At 34.2% G+C, this 15,729-nt stretch overlaps 1 protein-coding gene across 2 annotated transcripts; it reads left to right on the plus strand.

Moving 5' to 3' along the window:
- The first annotated feature begins 1,290 nt into the window (after positions 1–1,290).
- LOC137491196 (uncharacterized) lies at positions 1,291–15,729 on the plus strand. 2 transcript variants are annotated; one of them, XM_073947571.1, is made up of 3 exons: positions 1,291–1,653; positions 1,970–2,117; positions 12,535–15,729. In XM_073947571.1, the coding sequence occupies exons 2-3, from the start codon at positions 2,033–2,035 to the stop codon at positions 13,905–13,907; spliced, it is 1,458 nt and encodes a 485-aa protein (XP_073803672.1). In that variant the 5' UTR covers positions 1,291–1,653; positions 1,970–2,032; the 3' UTR covers positions 13,908–15,729. The 2 variants fall into 2 exon arrangements, with proteins under 2 accessions (XP_073803672.1, XP_068076402.1); XM_068220301.2 differs by having other exon boundaries at positions 1,291–1,346.

Below are 15,729 nucleotides of genomic sequence, written 5' to 3' on the forward strand. Positions count from 1 at the left end.
GTTGTTAATTGTTTATTCATGTTAACTCAATGTATTAACTAATGTTAACAAGCATGACTGATTTTATTAATGCATTAGTAAATGCTGTACATAAATTATGCTGTACAGGTATTGTTCATATTAGTTCATATTTAAACCATTAACATTACTTATAAAACTACTGTAAAATGTAACTGTTGTATGTATCTTGTTATATTATATTTGTATGTATTTTATATGTATTTTATATTTATTTTGTTATATTTGTTAACGTATGTGTTTTTGAAACATTTCATTAAGTGTTTAATGTATGTTCGTTATGCAGTATTATAAATAAATGTTATAATGATTAAGTATTTTGTACTTGATTTCATTATTGGACATATTTATATTGAATACAATTGTAAAGGCTAATATGATATTTAAAAAAGACGTCAAAAATACTGTAAAAGGACGTCAAAAAGACGCTGAAAAGACGTCGAAAAGACGTCGAAAAAAGACGTTGAAAAGACGTCAATAAAAGACGTCATAAAAACTTTCATTCTGGCTCTTCAGAGGACGTAATTTCAACGTCTGACAGAGACGTAGAAAAGACGTCTTTTGGACGTAACTTTGCTTGGTGGGAAGCAGCCAGGTCCAAAATGAGAACAGCTGAACCATGTCTGTTTTTGCCTCCGTATTCTCTTCATTTGCATTCAGCAGAAGAGGCTCAAACAGGTTTGGTTCAAGTAAAGGATGAGTAAATGACATAATTGTGATTTTTATGTGAACTGCCCCTTTAATGCTTCTGTAAGTAAAGGTAAATTAAATATTATTACTGAAGATATTGCTAAAGAATGGCAGGAAACGTGGAACACAGATAACAAGAGACGACAATTCATGTGGAAAAAAGGAAACTCTATATAGACCTATGATGTTGTAGAAATAGAAAAGAAGAGGTTATAATTATAAGGATGAGATTTGGATTCAGATATTATTTATTCATTTTCTTGTCAGCTTAGTTCCTTTATTATTCTGGGGTCGCCACAGCGGAATGAACCGCCAACTTATCCAGCAAGTTTTTACACAGCGGATGCCCTTCCAGCCGTAACCCATCTCTGGGAAAACTCAGATATTAATAGGAAGTAATGTGTTGCAGACATACAAGTCATCATAAGTGGATTAAAAAAGTTAAGAAAATGTTTAGATTTAAGGTTTGAGTGAGAGAAAGCAGATATAGTGTAAAGTAAAAACCATGGGAGAAATATATCAAAAAGTCATGACTGCAAAAGTAAGTGGCAAGAAAGCTAAACAAGAAAAGACTTTTATTTTGGCGTGTGACGTCATCAGGCGGCGCCGCTTCAGCGCTGTGATTCAACTGGAGAAAGGTTTGTTTTAAAATGTTTACACATATATAAATAGATTTAAAGTTAAAGTTCGAAGGTTTTAGTTTGTTATACGATGCTAAATTATGTTCCTGCTGTTGGAAATATTTTAATCCTTTATTCAACGTAGTATTATTTTATTCTCAGTAACCGAGGGCTATTGTTTGAATAAAGTAACAGAAAAGTGTGTAATAAGTGTTCTAAAGAAACGTTTTGTTTATAACTCTCATATAAAGAAACCGTTGAAGCAAGTGTTGAAGAGAAGTTATTTTGTTTCTGTTCATTGTTTTATCTATTTTAAACAATAGAGGTAAAGTTGGTTTTATATTCACACATTCGTTCATTTAGAAGTCTCTATATTGTTTACCATGTTACTTTGAATATTCGAGTGGAATTAGCATGCCAGTATGACTTGAAAACAACATTAACACTGTTTATTTGACTGTGAACAATGCTGTACTTTGATAGTCATTGGCTGCTTATATTATTTCACTATTTAGATTTTGCAAATAATACTTTTCTGAAATTATATTATTAAGGGGGAAGTCTGAATGTGTAAATATAAAACCAACTTTACCTCTATTTTTAAACAGGGCATTTTTTATTGTTTTATTCGTTTTAAACAGGATAAAGTGTCCAAACAGAGAAAAACTCCTGCTGAAGCGACTGATCTCCACACTGTTATAAAGATGGCGTTTATTAAAGAGGAGAGTGAAGATGTGAAGATCGAAGAGACATTCTCAGTCAAACAGGAAGATCTGCAGGAACAAACAGGTTAGTTTTCATTCTCAAAGACCAACTCAGTCATATAGAGGTAAAGTTGGTTTTACACATTCGTTCATTTAGGAGTCTCTATATTGTTTATAGCATGAAAGTATAACTTGAAATCACAGCATTTGACTGTGAACAATGTTGTACTTTGATAGCCATTGACTGCTAATTTGATTTCACTATTTAGAGTTTGCAAAAATTATTTTATGAAATTATATTATTAATGGGAAAGTCTGAATGTGCGAATATAAAGCCAACTTTACCTCTATAATTAAATCCATCTTGCAGCCCTGAGTGTGCTGCCTAGTTCTCCTAAATGCACATAAGCACTCATTGATAAACAGGAATGAGTTTCATTCATTACTTGTTCTCATGTTTTTTGTCATTATTTTATGTATTATTAGTCTCCCATTTTCTCTACCTTCTTAAGGTTATTGCTTTCCTTGTTCTTCTACTGTTAGTAAAGCGTCCTTGAGCACTGGCAATATATAAAATAAATAAATAAAAACAATAAATTTAAAAAGTTTAACTGAGATGAGGGCGAGGCAGTGGCGCAGTAGATAGTGCTGTCGCCTCACAGCAAGAAGGTCGCTGTTTCGAACCTCAGCTCAGCTGGCGTTTCTGTGTGGAGTTTGCATGTTCTCCCTGCCTTCGCGCGGGTTTCCTCCGGGTGCTCCGTTTTCCCCCACAGTCCAAAGACATGTGGTACAGGTGAACTGGGTAGGCTAAATTGTCCGTAGTGTGTGTGTGTGTGAATGTGTGTGTGGATGTTTCCCAGAGATAGGTTGCGGCTGGAAGGGCATCCGGAATATTAAAGGGACTAAGCTGACAAGAAAATGAATGACTATAACTGAGCTGTCGATATTTGACCTACAGTATAGTAGTATATCATAGAAGATATCTGCTATTACAGTGATAGTGTTGGTATAGTACTTTCCATTGGTATATGTCACGTTGATCACAATTCCCTTTTTTCATCAACTTCTTTATGCGGTTAAACTGTTAGAATTACATCATTATTATAATACCTAATTACCAGGGCTAATAAAAATTTTAGGCCTTAAAAAGTCTTACATTTACTAAAGTATTGTGTTGTGGGTCTTAATTTTTTTAACAAGTCTACATTTTCCTCTATTCATGTTTTGCTACTCAGCCTGTCCAAAATCACCAACAATCCATCTCAATAAAACTTAAAATTACCTTTTTAAATAAAAAGTTTAAACTCTATTTATCATAATAGTTTAATTATTTTTTCTCACAATAACTTTTGTTTAAATAAGCTCCATGTATTTCCTGCTGAGGATATCGACTTGCATAGATTTATTTTATTATAGTTTTTAAAACTTTTCAAAATATTTGTAAATTTTTTTTAAATAATTTTTTAAAGGTTATTTTGAAAAACAATTACAAAACAATACAACTAGAGCTTTTGTTAAGAAATATCGAAAATATTGTTTTTTTTCATTATTCATTTATTATTGTATTATTAAATAAAAATATATATATTTTAAAAGGGCAAATTAAAATCTTTTCCATTTGGGCCATTTGAAAAATTTCTTTATGTCAGAAAGCTTGGATGCGCCCAATATTAAATATGCTGAATGAAATGGACACTAAAATAATTAACTGTTATAAAACATTGTACAGTATTCTAAACTATATGATGTTGTTGAGGGACGACATGAAGCAAAGCTAACAATTTATAGTGGAACAATAACATTTAGCATTGCACTGACTACAACTGGCCAACAAACTAGTCTAAAATGACTTTTGCTGTTTAAGAAAATGGATTACAGCATGCTGATGATATGCAAACATTTTAGTGTAAAGTTTGTCAGTATTGACCAAATTCTTCACGTACCAGCAGGCGCCGCCATAGGACGGTATTAGGCATGGGACAATGACAGTTTTCAAGGTATACCGCGGTTTAAAAAAAGTTTTAAAACCATTATTTCTGCTGTACCATCCATACGTTTTTTTTTACATTTTGTTTGAAGATTTTCAGGACAACAGTGTCTCCAGCAGAAAATATATCCAAAGATGCTGTTTTAAATAGTAAAAAAAATTAATTTGAATTATTTAGCCTGACATGTTTACTGCTCCAAAATACTTTCAAAGTTTCTCAAGTGAAAATATGTTGTGTTCAAAGGGGAAAAAAAAGTTTAGGTTTTTTAACCAGACATTTAAAAAGAATATATTTATAAATGGTAATCACAGTACTGAGAAATCATGATATTTTTAGTCAAGTTTATCACATCGTCAGAATCTTATACTGGTCTGTGACGGACTGAGCCAGCACATATAGTAAGGGGCATACAAAAAGTAGATTTTTAAAAAAATATATATTTTAATAAAGTAAAAAAATTTCTCAAAAACTCAAAAAAAAAATAAATGAAACAATTAAATCAATTGAAAAATCAATAAACTAAACAAAGAAAACAAAACTGAGTTCAAACCAAACTAATCATGAATAAAACAAAAACAGAACTCCTTGAAATCACAAGACTGACCACAATTATACCAGAGGGACTAGTCCACAGTAAACAAGAAGGGGGAGACAAAAACAGACAACAACAATAAACAAAGTCAAATATCTAAATACAAATCTAAATATTAGTTAAATAAATTCTAAATGACGCAAAACTAAAAATAAATCTGAACAAACACTGCAAATCATTAATGAAATTAAACTAAAGATCAGCTCTCCCTCCAAGCCATTAAGCCAATGGTATCGGCTGGCGGAACCAATAGATGCCACTTGGCGGCACGTCTGCCCTTTAGTTTGTTGGACTACATCCAGAAACTCCGTTCCTCGTCGACACTGTAGCACGGTACCTTAAACTCAAAACAAAACTAAATTAACAAAACATACACCACACTGGCCATCACATGGTCCATGCTTAATGCTGCTTGATGTTGCAAAGTCAATCATTCATTCATTTTCTTGTCAGCTTAGTCCCTTTATTAATCGGGGGTCGCCACAGCGAAATGAACTGCCAACTTATCCAGCAAGTTTTTATGCAGCGGATGCCCTTCCAGCCACAACCCATCCCTGGGAAACATCCACACACTCAATCATACACACACTCATATACTACGGACAATTTAGCCTACCCAATTCACCTGTACCGCATGTTTTTGGACTGTGGGGGAAACCGGAGCACCCGAAGGAAACCCATGGGAAGGCAGGGAGAACATGCAAACTCCACACAGAAACGCTAACTGAGCCGAGGCTCAAACCAGCGACCTTCTTGTGGTGAGGCTACAGCACTATCTACTGTGCCTCTGCTTCGCCCCTGTTGCAAAGTCATATTTTCTAATTTAATTATTTTTCTTTGTATGTATAGACATGAACACATTTGTTTGTGGAGAAAGTAGCCGTTTATTAGTCATTAGTCAAATAGTCACTAGTCATTTCTCCAATAGGCAACTGAAGCTTTAAAACAATAGCATATGAGATCAGGGCCCCATTTCAGAAAGGAGGTTGAGTGAAAACTCAGAGCATTTTAACCCTGAAATGAGAGAAACTCTGGTATTTGCGTATCAAAATGGCAAGTTTGTGAAATTCGAGAAAGCAGGGTAAGTCAAGCCTGTTTCTGAAAGAGAGGTAACTTGGTAACATACTCTGTGAACCTAACCTGGTCAGCAGGTTTTATTCTCTTAACTCTGTTTTGAGTTTCTGTCGGTCTCCTTTTCTTTTTTTAAAAAATGAAGCAGTATTTCTCACTTAGCCTTACATATTCAGCCACCTATTTTTATGTGCATATTGGATAGGCTATGAGCGTAAAAAAAAAAACAGTTGATGGAAACATCATGATGCACATAACTTTTGAAATATAGGCATGAAAAAACATGCGCTAAATCTTCACCACATGTTCATTGTGTGCTGACATTGTCCTCTGAGGTGAAAGTCATTTATTAAACACAGAAAAGATTTATGTAGTTTTTCTTACCGCAGTAAATTCTGTTTTTACTGTTGAGATTTGGTGCCAGTTAATCAAGAAGTGACAATTTTGTTCTTTTTGATTCATTAAATGGAAACGCTGATTCATTCATTCATTTTCTTTTTGGCTTAGTCCCTTTATTAATTGGGGGTCGTCACAGCGGTATGGACTGTGTACGTTTTGTTCATTTGTTTTCCATTTTTAAACGGAATAAAGGAAAGGAAAAAAATGGCCGTTTTTCTTTTGCTTACGAGAAAACGAAAAAACGAGATTTTGGCTGGATTTTCGTTTTTTGGTTTAAGGTAGGAAAACGGATAAACGACTTTAAAATTCCTTTTACACATGTAGGCGGTGCTGAAACGCCCACTTTCCTCTAATTGGTCACCCAAATCTGAGCTTGTGACGTCGCCCCATCAAAATAAAAGCCTTACACGCAGGCTTTTATTTATTATTATTTAATTATATATAAACTAAGTTTACATATTCTATTATTTGAACCACACACAGTTAGCAGGCTTACATTCATTGCGTATGTATAAATTAAATAAAAACGTAAATTAGCAGTATTCTTAGACATTTGTCATTAAAATAAGGTCATAGTTTACTGCCAAGCTTCTTGCTGCTGTGCACCTGATGCTAAGCAAAGATAGCCATTTCCAAGCAGCAACTGGTTTGTATGATTGTTTCAGAGCAAGGACTTTATAATAATAATAATAATAATAACAATAATAATAATAATGATTATTATTATTATTATCACTTACTAGTGTTTTTATTGTTTAGTTTTTCTTTTTAATAGTTGTTAGCAGAACCAGAATAAGAACACATTGGGCCCTGCTATAAAAACAAAGGGTACCATTTGTTTTTATTTTATCTCTTAATATTTTAATTATATATTGAAATTATTTACTTGATAATTAATACTATTTTATTGCAAAGCCAAAGTAGGCTTGTCTTATTATTTTTTGTAATTTGCTGTAATTGTTATTGTAGGCTACATGGCAGGCTATGCGAAATATTTTAAATAACATTTACTTGTAACCTTACTTATTCGAGAGCCGAACCTAAAAAAGTTTAAGTGCAAAAAGCCTGTACAATAAAGTGAGCCACAATGCATATTTCTAGCACATTCTTTCACTCAACAATTATTGCTGAAATAATGAAATAAATTTCAAATTAACTAATTAAACACATTGTAGTTGATAAAAAATAGTGCCTAGTAATTCCGATAAACAGATGAGCTCGCTGCATGTGCGTTGCGCTAATAATTTGACATTGCTCTTCTTGAGAAAGTGCTACAGCGGGCCCTGCTTATTTCACATATAAGGTTGGTGATAAGTAATTTTTTTTATTTATTTTTTTGCACATTATTTTGACAATAAATAAGGCACCCAGTATTTCTGATGCACAGTCTCTTTTATGGCTACACTAATGAATTAGAGGACACAATCTCAAACAAAACTTGATGCTTGTTTACATTATCTAAAGTCATTTCTCACAGGTTGTAAAGCTTATATATTTTCGTTTTAATATGCAAATAATTTTCTTTAATTTGTAATAGGCCTATTGTCCCTCATTGCATAAAATAATCAGCCTTTGTATTTAATATTTGTAAATTGTCCATCCAGTTTGACGCAAGCTAAACAACATTTTGGCCTGTTTTGCTTATTAAATGAGTGATTTTCACGGAGAAACAAATCATCCATACACACAGTTTTGTATAGGACCAGTGTGAACAAAAATATACACTTCATCGTAGCCTATAGGAAAATGTATCTGTTTAGAAACAATTTTGTTTGGTATAATTAAAAATATTAAAAATACAATAAAAATAAAATGGAAGAATAACATTTGAAGTGCTTCAAAATAATATTCACAATACGCTGCATGCAGCGCCAAAACACAAACTGTTTTTTAGTTTAATAAAATATTAATATGAACAGCTCCGAAAAGGCGCTTCTATTTAGCTTGTAGCCTAAATAATAGTTTAGATTTTATAACATATAATGTTCCATTAGTTTAAATGTATAATGTTTTTAATATTTATGGATTATATAAAATATATAGTTTATATAAATGCGCTTTGATCATTCAAGGATCATAATGCGTTGCATATTCTTCTTATTCTTCATTAGGCTTGATCCGTAAATTGTGTATTTTATAAACTGATCGTTTATAAGGACTAGGCTATTAATAACTGTAATTCCTCGCATGGAAAAGTCTTGATGAAAGAAATAAAGAGAACTTAATTCGGCATAGGCATATAGTGTGCTTATTTCTGCGCGCTTTACCGAATTACCTTTTTTATTATTTTATGCAGTAAATGCATCTGGCAGCACCGAAAAGAACAAATGTCAAGTTATTAGCGCAGCACACAGACAGCTAGCTCGTCTGTTAGTCTGAACCAGGGCTTTTCAAACTATTCATTGCACATCCACCGATCCTATTGTATTTTATTTAAGATAAACCACTTATTTAAAATATTCCGCAGCCTGTATATATATGTATATGTGTGTGTATGTGTGTGTGTGTTTGTGTGTGTGTATATATATATATATATATATATATATATATATATATATATATATATATATAAATAATGCCACTATAATAACAGCAACAAATACCAAAAAAATAAGACAGACCTACTTTGGTGTTGCATTAAAATCTTAAAGAGCGTTTTCACGGGTTGCCTGCATACTCTTCAATACACCACTGAATTATAATGTCATAATATTTAATAATTTAGTAATTATATTTAAGATAAACACCTGACCTCCATTTAATAAATACTAATTTGCCATATTCTGTAAATTTGAAGTTTAAAGTTTAAGTTAAATCATTTAAGTAAATAACTAAGTAAATAAAAATATTAATAATGATAATATTATAATAATAATAAAAATAATAATAATAAACTATTATTTTATACAGAGTATTATTTAGGCCTACAAAAGCCCTGAAACAATCATGTAAACCAGTTGCTGCTCGGAAATGGCTATCTTTGCTCAGCAACAGGTCCACAGCAGCAAGAAGCTTGGCAGTGAACTATGACCTTATTTTAATGACAAACGTCTAAGAATACTGCTAATTTATGTTTTTATTTAGTTTATACATACGCAATGAATGTAAGCCTGCCAACTGTGTGTGGTTCAAATGATAGAATATGTAAACTTAGTTTATATATAGGCTAATTAATAATAAATAAAAGCCTGCGTGTAAGGCTTTTATTTTGAGGGCGAACGTGAAAATGGGCGTTTCAGCACCGTCTACATGTGTAAAATGAATTTTAAAGTCGTTTATCCGTTTTCCTACCCTAAACCAAAAAAACGAAAATCCAGCCATAATTTCGTTTTCTCGTGAGCAAAAGAAAATGGGAAAACGGCCGTTTTCTCCATTTCCTTTATTCCGTTTGAAAATGGAAAACAAATGAACAAAACGTACGAGGACCATACACTGACCGTTTTTGTTTTCTGGTGATTTTATTTTTTGCTATTCAAAATAAAAAATCTAATCATTTTTGAATTTTGGTTTTTCGTTTTTCACCACGAAAAAGAAAAATGAGCCGTTTTTTCATTTTTGTTTTAAAAACGCCAGAAGGTTATGAGTAAGCCCACATAAAATCTGTGTGCACAGAAATCCGCAGAATTTTAGCCCATCATTGAGTCTATTTATTTACTTGTATAAATGTGTGTACATTTATTTATTTTTTCAGTTTTTTTAATTAATTTCAGTAATATTATTAACTAATATGAAAATGTTTATTTAATTTATCTACAATACAGTGTGTAAAGTAATATTTTCTGTCTTTTAGTAGAGATATTATAGAAGAGATTTGCTTTGTTTACCAAACAAGTGGATCTAGATAGATTTGCTTTGTAAAAAGCTTTTAATTAAGATACTCCCAAAATAAAACCACATAAATCCGCAGTTTTTATTTATTTATTTATTTTTTATACTAAATTCTCAGAAGAAATAGCAAAAAAGGTCAAGATTCTGTTTGGCCCTAGTTATGAGGTAAAATCTGAAAGAAAAGAGAAACCGGTGTGTAAATTGAAAACAATCACTTTATGGACTCAAGCAGTCAGGCAGGAACTAAAAGATAAACTTACGTAAAGTACGCCAGCACCTTTACTGAACAAATTCCAGTTTGTGCATTAAAAAAGGTTGGCTATAAGAGATTCTATGATGATGAAAATGTGTGTGAATGCACAAACCAGCAGGCTGAGCACACTGCAGAACGTCTAAAATGTTGTTTTGGTCATTCTAAAACACCTGAACCATTTCAGTATTCATGTTATTATATTATTAATGATCTCCAGAGCGTCTGGAGTGTGTCAAGAGTGTCTGTTCTCTGCATCTCATGGCTTCAAACGCCACCACATGTTCATTGTCCTCTGAGGGGAAAGTCATTTATTAAATAAGCAAAAGATTTTTAACTATTTCTACCGTAATAAATTCTGTTTTTACTGTTGATACCTGGAACCAGTTAATCAGGAAGTGTCGATTTTGTTCTTTTTGATTCATTGAATGGAAACGCTGATTTATTTGTGTATTTTTCATACAATATTCCAGTTTTGCAAATAAATTAAGTTCTCATTTTTGGATGGAAACACAGCTATTACCAACATTTCAGTCTCACAAAGAACAGTACGTCACGTATGCGAATGGCTTGGCCTTTAATGAATAATTAGCTTAACATTACAGACCTTCGACAGGGACATGTACTGTATCTATGAAAGCCTTCTCAAATTCTTCGGTCCATGGAATCTGATTCTTTATGGCTTTAGCCATGTCTTCTAAAGACATTCCTCTCAGACTTCCCTCACATAAATTGGGACCCAACTTCATTGGACCATTTCCCATTATCAAGGTGCTCAGTCTAGTGTTGGTTCAACTCAAATTAAGTCTAAGTTTAAAAACATTCATCCAGTCTTTTTTTTAAGGTGTCTAAGATCAAACCCATGCTTTTCTCCCCACTGCACCCCATAACCTCTGCTCCTCTGCCTCCCAGACTGGTTGAGGGTGCACTCACATACACGGTGCACTGGCCCCTGCATGTGAGGAGAAGAGGTAGAGAGGTTATCAGTATCGGGTAGACTGGAAAGGTTATGGTCCACAGGAAAGATGTTGGATTCCTGCTCTGGATATTCTGGACCGCTCTCTCATTGATCAGTTTCATTAGTTCCATAGTGAGTCTTAAGGGAATGCCAGGGGCCGTTCTTGAGAGAGGGGGTACTGTCACCGTACCTCACGCTTTTGCTCTCTTCTCCTGTTCTGGGTTACAGATTATCTCATGTCATCTGCTTTTATTTGCAGTCACAGAAGCTCTCGTTTCCCTTTTTTCCTGTTTATACCACATCATTCCCTTCATGTTTGTCAGTATGTTATCGATCATTTGTGTGCATATTATTTTGTTACTCACCCTGTATTTGTGTCCAGGACCGCTAGTGAGTGAGTGTCTGGTTGTTTTTTCCCATGAAACTTTATCAGCGCTCACCCGACTGGGTGTTTACTTTGATTTTTGCTTTTTCCGGTTCTCACTCCTTAATAAACCCTTGTTGTTTTTCTGCATTTGATTCAGTTTTTTTTGTTTTTTGTTTTTTTTTTACTTATGACACAAGAATTTTCTTTTTCATTTGTGTTTACATGTCTTTAGATTTTGGCATGATGTCTAGCTTTTGAGGCTCTTTTGGTCTACTTCAGACAGGTCCTATTTAGGTAATTTCTTGATTGAGAACGTGTGGTAGTTATCAGGTCTGGGTGTGGCTAGAGAACTTGAACCCGGTGTGATAAATAAAGTTATGTTTAATGGGGAAAAACATTTTCACACAAGTCTGTGTAGTTCAGTGTTTTGTCTTCCTTTTAAGAATAAAATTCTTCATTTAAAAACTGCACAATGCATTTAGTTATGTTATCTTTGTCTAATATTTACATTTGTTTGATGATCTGAAACCGTTAAGTGTTAGTATTCTGCATTGCATTCGTTACATGCAGATTACTAAACCAGAGAACATTTGTCATCTAAAGGTGCAGGTTTAAGGCTTTATGCAGATGTTATGCAGATATGTCTCATGTCTGTGGGGCAAATATTCTCAGAGATTCAGCTGCTTTTTTTTTCTGACAGGTTTACCAGTCAGGCACAGAATGAAAAAGCATTCCCTATCTGCTTTACAAGTTTTTCAAAAACATGTTGTTTTGTGTGATTACGAATATATACAAATAGAAACTGGCCATTTACAGTTTTCAAATTTATGTCTCATCAATATGACCAAAATGCTCTGGGATTAATCATATAAGTATTCGCTTAAATGTGTTTGTGTGTAATGGACACTAGGAGGTTAATATGACAAGATCAATCTAAATATGATCTGCTGTTTTTACATTTAATGTGCATCAAAATTAAAGTTTTTACTTCCTTTTCACTGAGAGTTTTAATGATTTACTAAAAGCTGAACTTTTTTTTATTATTTCAGACCTAGTTAAAGAGTATGAGAGGAGTAAAGAGGAGGAACATCATGTCAAAATTGAAGACAAAACTCATTTAGAGACTGATGATATTTTAAAAATGAGAGACAAGCGTTGTTTTACCTGCAATCAGTGTGGGAAGAGTTTGGCAAACAAAAGCAAACTAAAGATCCACATGAGGATCCACAATAGAGAGAAACTATTCACATGCACTCAGTGTGGGAAGAATTTCAACCAATCATCACACCTTAATCAACACATGAGGATTCACACTGGAGAGAAACCATTCACATGCACCCAGTGTGGGAAGAGTTTCAGCAACTCAGCAAACCTTAATCAACACATGAGGATTCACACTGGAGAGAAACCATTCACATGCACTCAGTGTGGGAAGAGTTTCAGCCAATCATCATACCTTAATATACACATGAGGATCCACACTGGAGAGAAACCATTCACATGCCCTCAGTGTGGGAAGAGTTTCAGCCAATCACAATACCTTAATCAGCACATGAGGATCCACACTGGAGAGAAACCATTCACATGCAGTCAGTGTGGGAAGAGTTTCAGCCAATCATCATCCCTTAATCTACACATAAGGATACACACTGGAGAGAAACCATTCACATGTACTCAGTGTGGTAAGAGTTTCAACAAATCATCAATCCTTAATATACACATGAGGAACCACACTGGAGAGAAACCATTCACATGCCTTCAGTGTGGGAAGAGTTTTAGCCAATCAACATCCCTTAATCAACACATGAGGATCCACACTGGGGAGAAACTATTCACATGCACCCAGTGTGGGAAGAGTTTCAGCAACTCAGCAAACCTTAATCAACACATGAGGATTCACACTGGAGAGAAACCATTCACATGCAGTCAGTGTGGGAAGAGTTTCAGCCAATCATCATACCTTAATATACACATGAGGATCCACACTGGAGAGAAACCATTCACATGCCCTCAGTGTGGGAAGAGTTTCAGCCAATCACCATACCTTAATCATCACATGAGGATCCACACTGGAGAGAAACCATTCACATGTACTCAATGTGGGAAGAGTTTCAGCCAATCATCAAACCTTAATATACACATGAGGAATCACAGTGGAGAGAAACCATTCACATGCACTCAGTGTGAGAAGAGTTTTAGCCAATCAACATCCCTTAATCGACACATGATGATCCACACTGGAGAGAAAGAGTTTATGTGCTTGAAGTGTGAGAAGACTTTTATTACAGCTGCAGAATTGAAACGCCACCAGAGGGTTCACACTGGAGAAAAAACGTACAAGTGTTCACAGTGCAGTAAGAGGTTTGCTCGCTCAGGAACCCTGAAAACACATGAGAGAATTCACACTGGAGAGAAACTGTAGACGTGATCAGTGTGTACAAAGTTTCACTTAATCAGGGCAGCTTAAGAAACACATGGGATGGTTTCTGGTAAGGCGCCGACACATGTAGCAGCATAGAAAGAGCGCTTCCATACACACTGGTATTAATCCTCCTTTTTACATCATATATAATAACCTAAACCATATTTAAATGACATGGAGGAGGGACAAAAACAAAAAGGCTAGGACAAAACAACCAGTTAATCCTGAAAAAAATGAGAAATCAACAGATGAAAAATCCAAGACAGACGGAATAGCTGATAGCCTGTCACCTATCATTTCAGCAATATTTACAGACATCAAAGCTTTCCAGAAGAATATTAAATCTGATTTAACCGCCTTCCAAGATTCTCTCGCAAAAGATGTGAAAATGGAATTAAGTAACTGTAAACAAGAAGTCAATCAACAACTGGATGACCTTATCACGGACCTAAATGCAACGACAGAAAAGGTCAACGAAGTGGAGCAGCGAGTTGGAGAATTTTGGAGGAGAACATTGCAGAGATGAAAGAAATGCTCAATCAATCCATTCAAGTACAAGAAAATTTAAAAGAGAAACTGTGAGATATAGAAAAACGCTCCCGTAGAAATAATAATCAGATTTTTGGAATCCCGGAAGAAAGCATTCTGAATGAAAAGGGAATTAAGTTCTAAACACCACCGCCGGCAAGACTTAAAATCTTTTTGGAAAACAAAGGACCTGGTCCTCCGCTTTGCATGGAGAAAAAAAGTAATACACTGAAATAAAAAAAGAATTTTCTTTGACCAAGACTACCCACCTGAGATCCAACAGAAAAGACGGGCTTTTGCTCCGATAAGAAAAATTCTGAATGAAAAGGGGATTAAGTTCCAAACACCGAATCTTTCTGGAAAACAGGGCAGTCATGTACAATTTGATGACGGAGGCATCAAGAGAAAGTCTGAAAGAAAAAGGACTGATAAACAGCGAAGAAGAAACTATTATAGGAATCCCTGGGAAAGAGAAACAAAGACCTTGGCAAAAGGTTGGAGTGACATGGAAGAAAAGTAAGGAAAAACATCAAACGAAGATCCGGGAAAAACTATGTGAATTTCAAAGGGACAACACTAGCTTTGTTTGGAAGAAGGGTAAAACCTGACAGATCCTAACAAAGAACTCTGAGAGACTGGTAAAACTTCTTGACTTGATTCACCGATAATGGACCAAGGTTATAATAGTTTTGGATTTTTCATTAGTTTTAGTTTCTATTTCGTTTTGACTTTTTATTTTCAAATTCAGTTAGTTTTAATTAGTTTTAGAGGCAGATTTCTTAGTTTTTATTAGTTTCTATATTTTAAAAATGTCTTTTTATTAGTTTCAGTATTAGTTTCAGTTTTTTTAAATGTGGATATTTGTTAGATGCAAAATTCTAAATCAACAATATAAATATTGTATAATAAAAACTCAACCACACATTTTTTGAAACATGTATTCAAAGAATATGAACACTATCATCCACCACAACCATCTACCCATCCTCAAGTTAGACACCCAGTAGTGATGGACAGGGCCGGATAAAACTATAGGCATTATGGGCACAGGCCCAGGGGCCCGTCCGCACTTAGATTTTGCCTACTTTTCATCACCAGAAAGACAAGTGGGAATTATTGATAAGTGTGTGTATTATGGAGGACTCCGACTCCTAGAACTGGATTGGAGAGGTGTTATCCAAATCATGTGCAGTATAAGTTTGTAGAAGTTATACATTAAAATACCCTAAATATACATTTTAATACTGCTTCAGTGAACTTGAACAAGTACATTAAAATCCATTAATTTCCCCTA

This window comes from Danio rerio, chromosome 4, assembly GCF_049306965.1.
Source record: "Danio rerio strain Tuebingen ecotype United States chromosome 4, GRCz12tu, whole genome shotgun sequence".
Taxonomy (NCBI): Eukaryota; Metazoa; Chordata; class Actinopteri; order Cypriniformes; family Danionidae; genus Danio; species Danio rerio.

Bases quoted from the DNA above. Each gene is read 5' to 3' on its own strand.
- LOC137491196 (XM_073947571.1), top strand. From the start codon at position 2,033: ATGGCGTTTATTAAAGAGGAGAGTGAAGATGTGAAGATCGAAGAGACA. The intron at 2,118-12,534 runs GTTAGTTTTCAT...TTATTATTTCAG, and splicing joins AGATCTGCAGGAACAAACAG to ACCTAGTTAAAGAGTATGAG.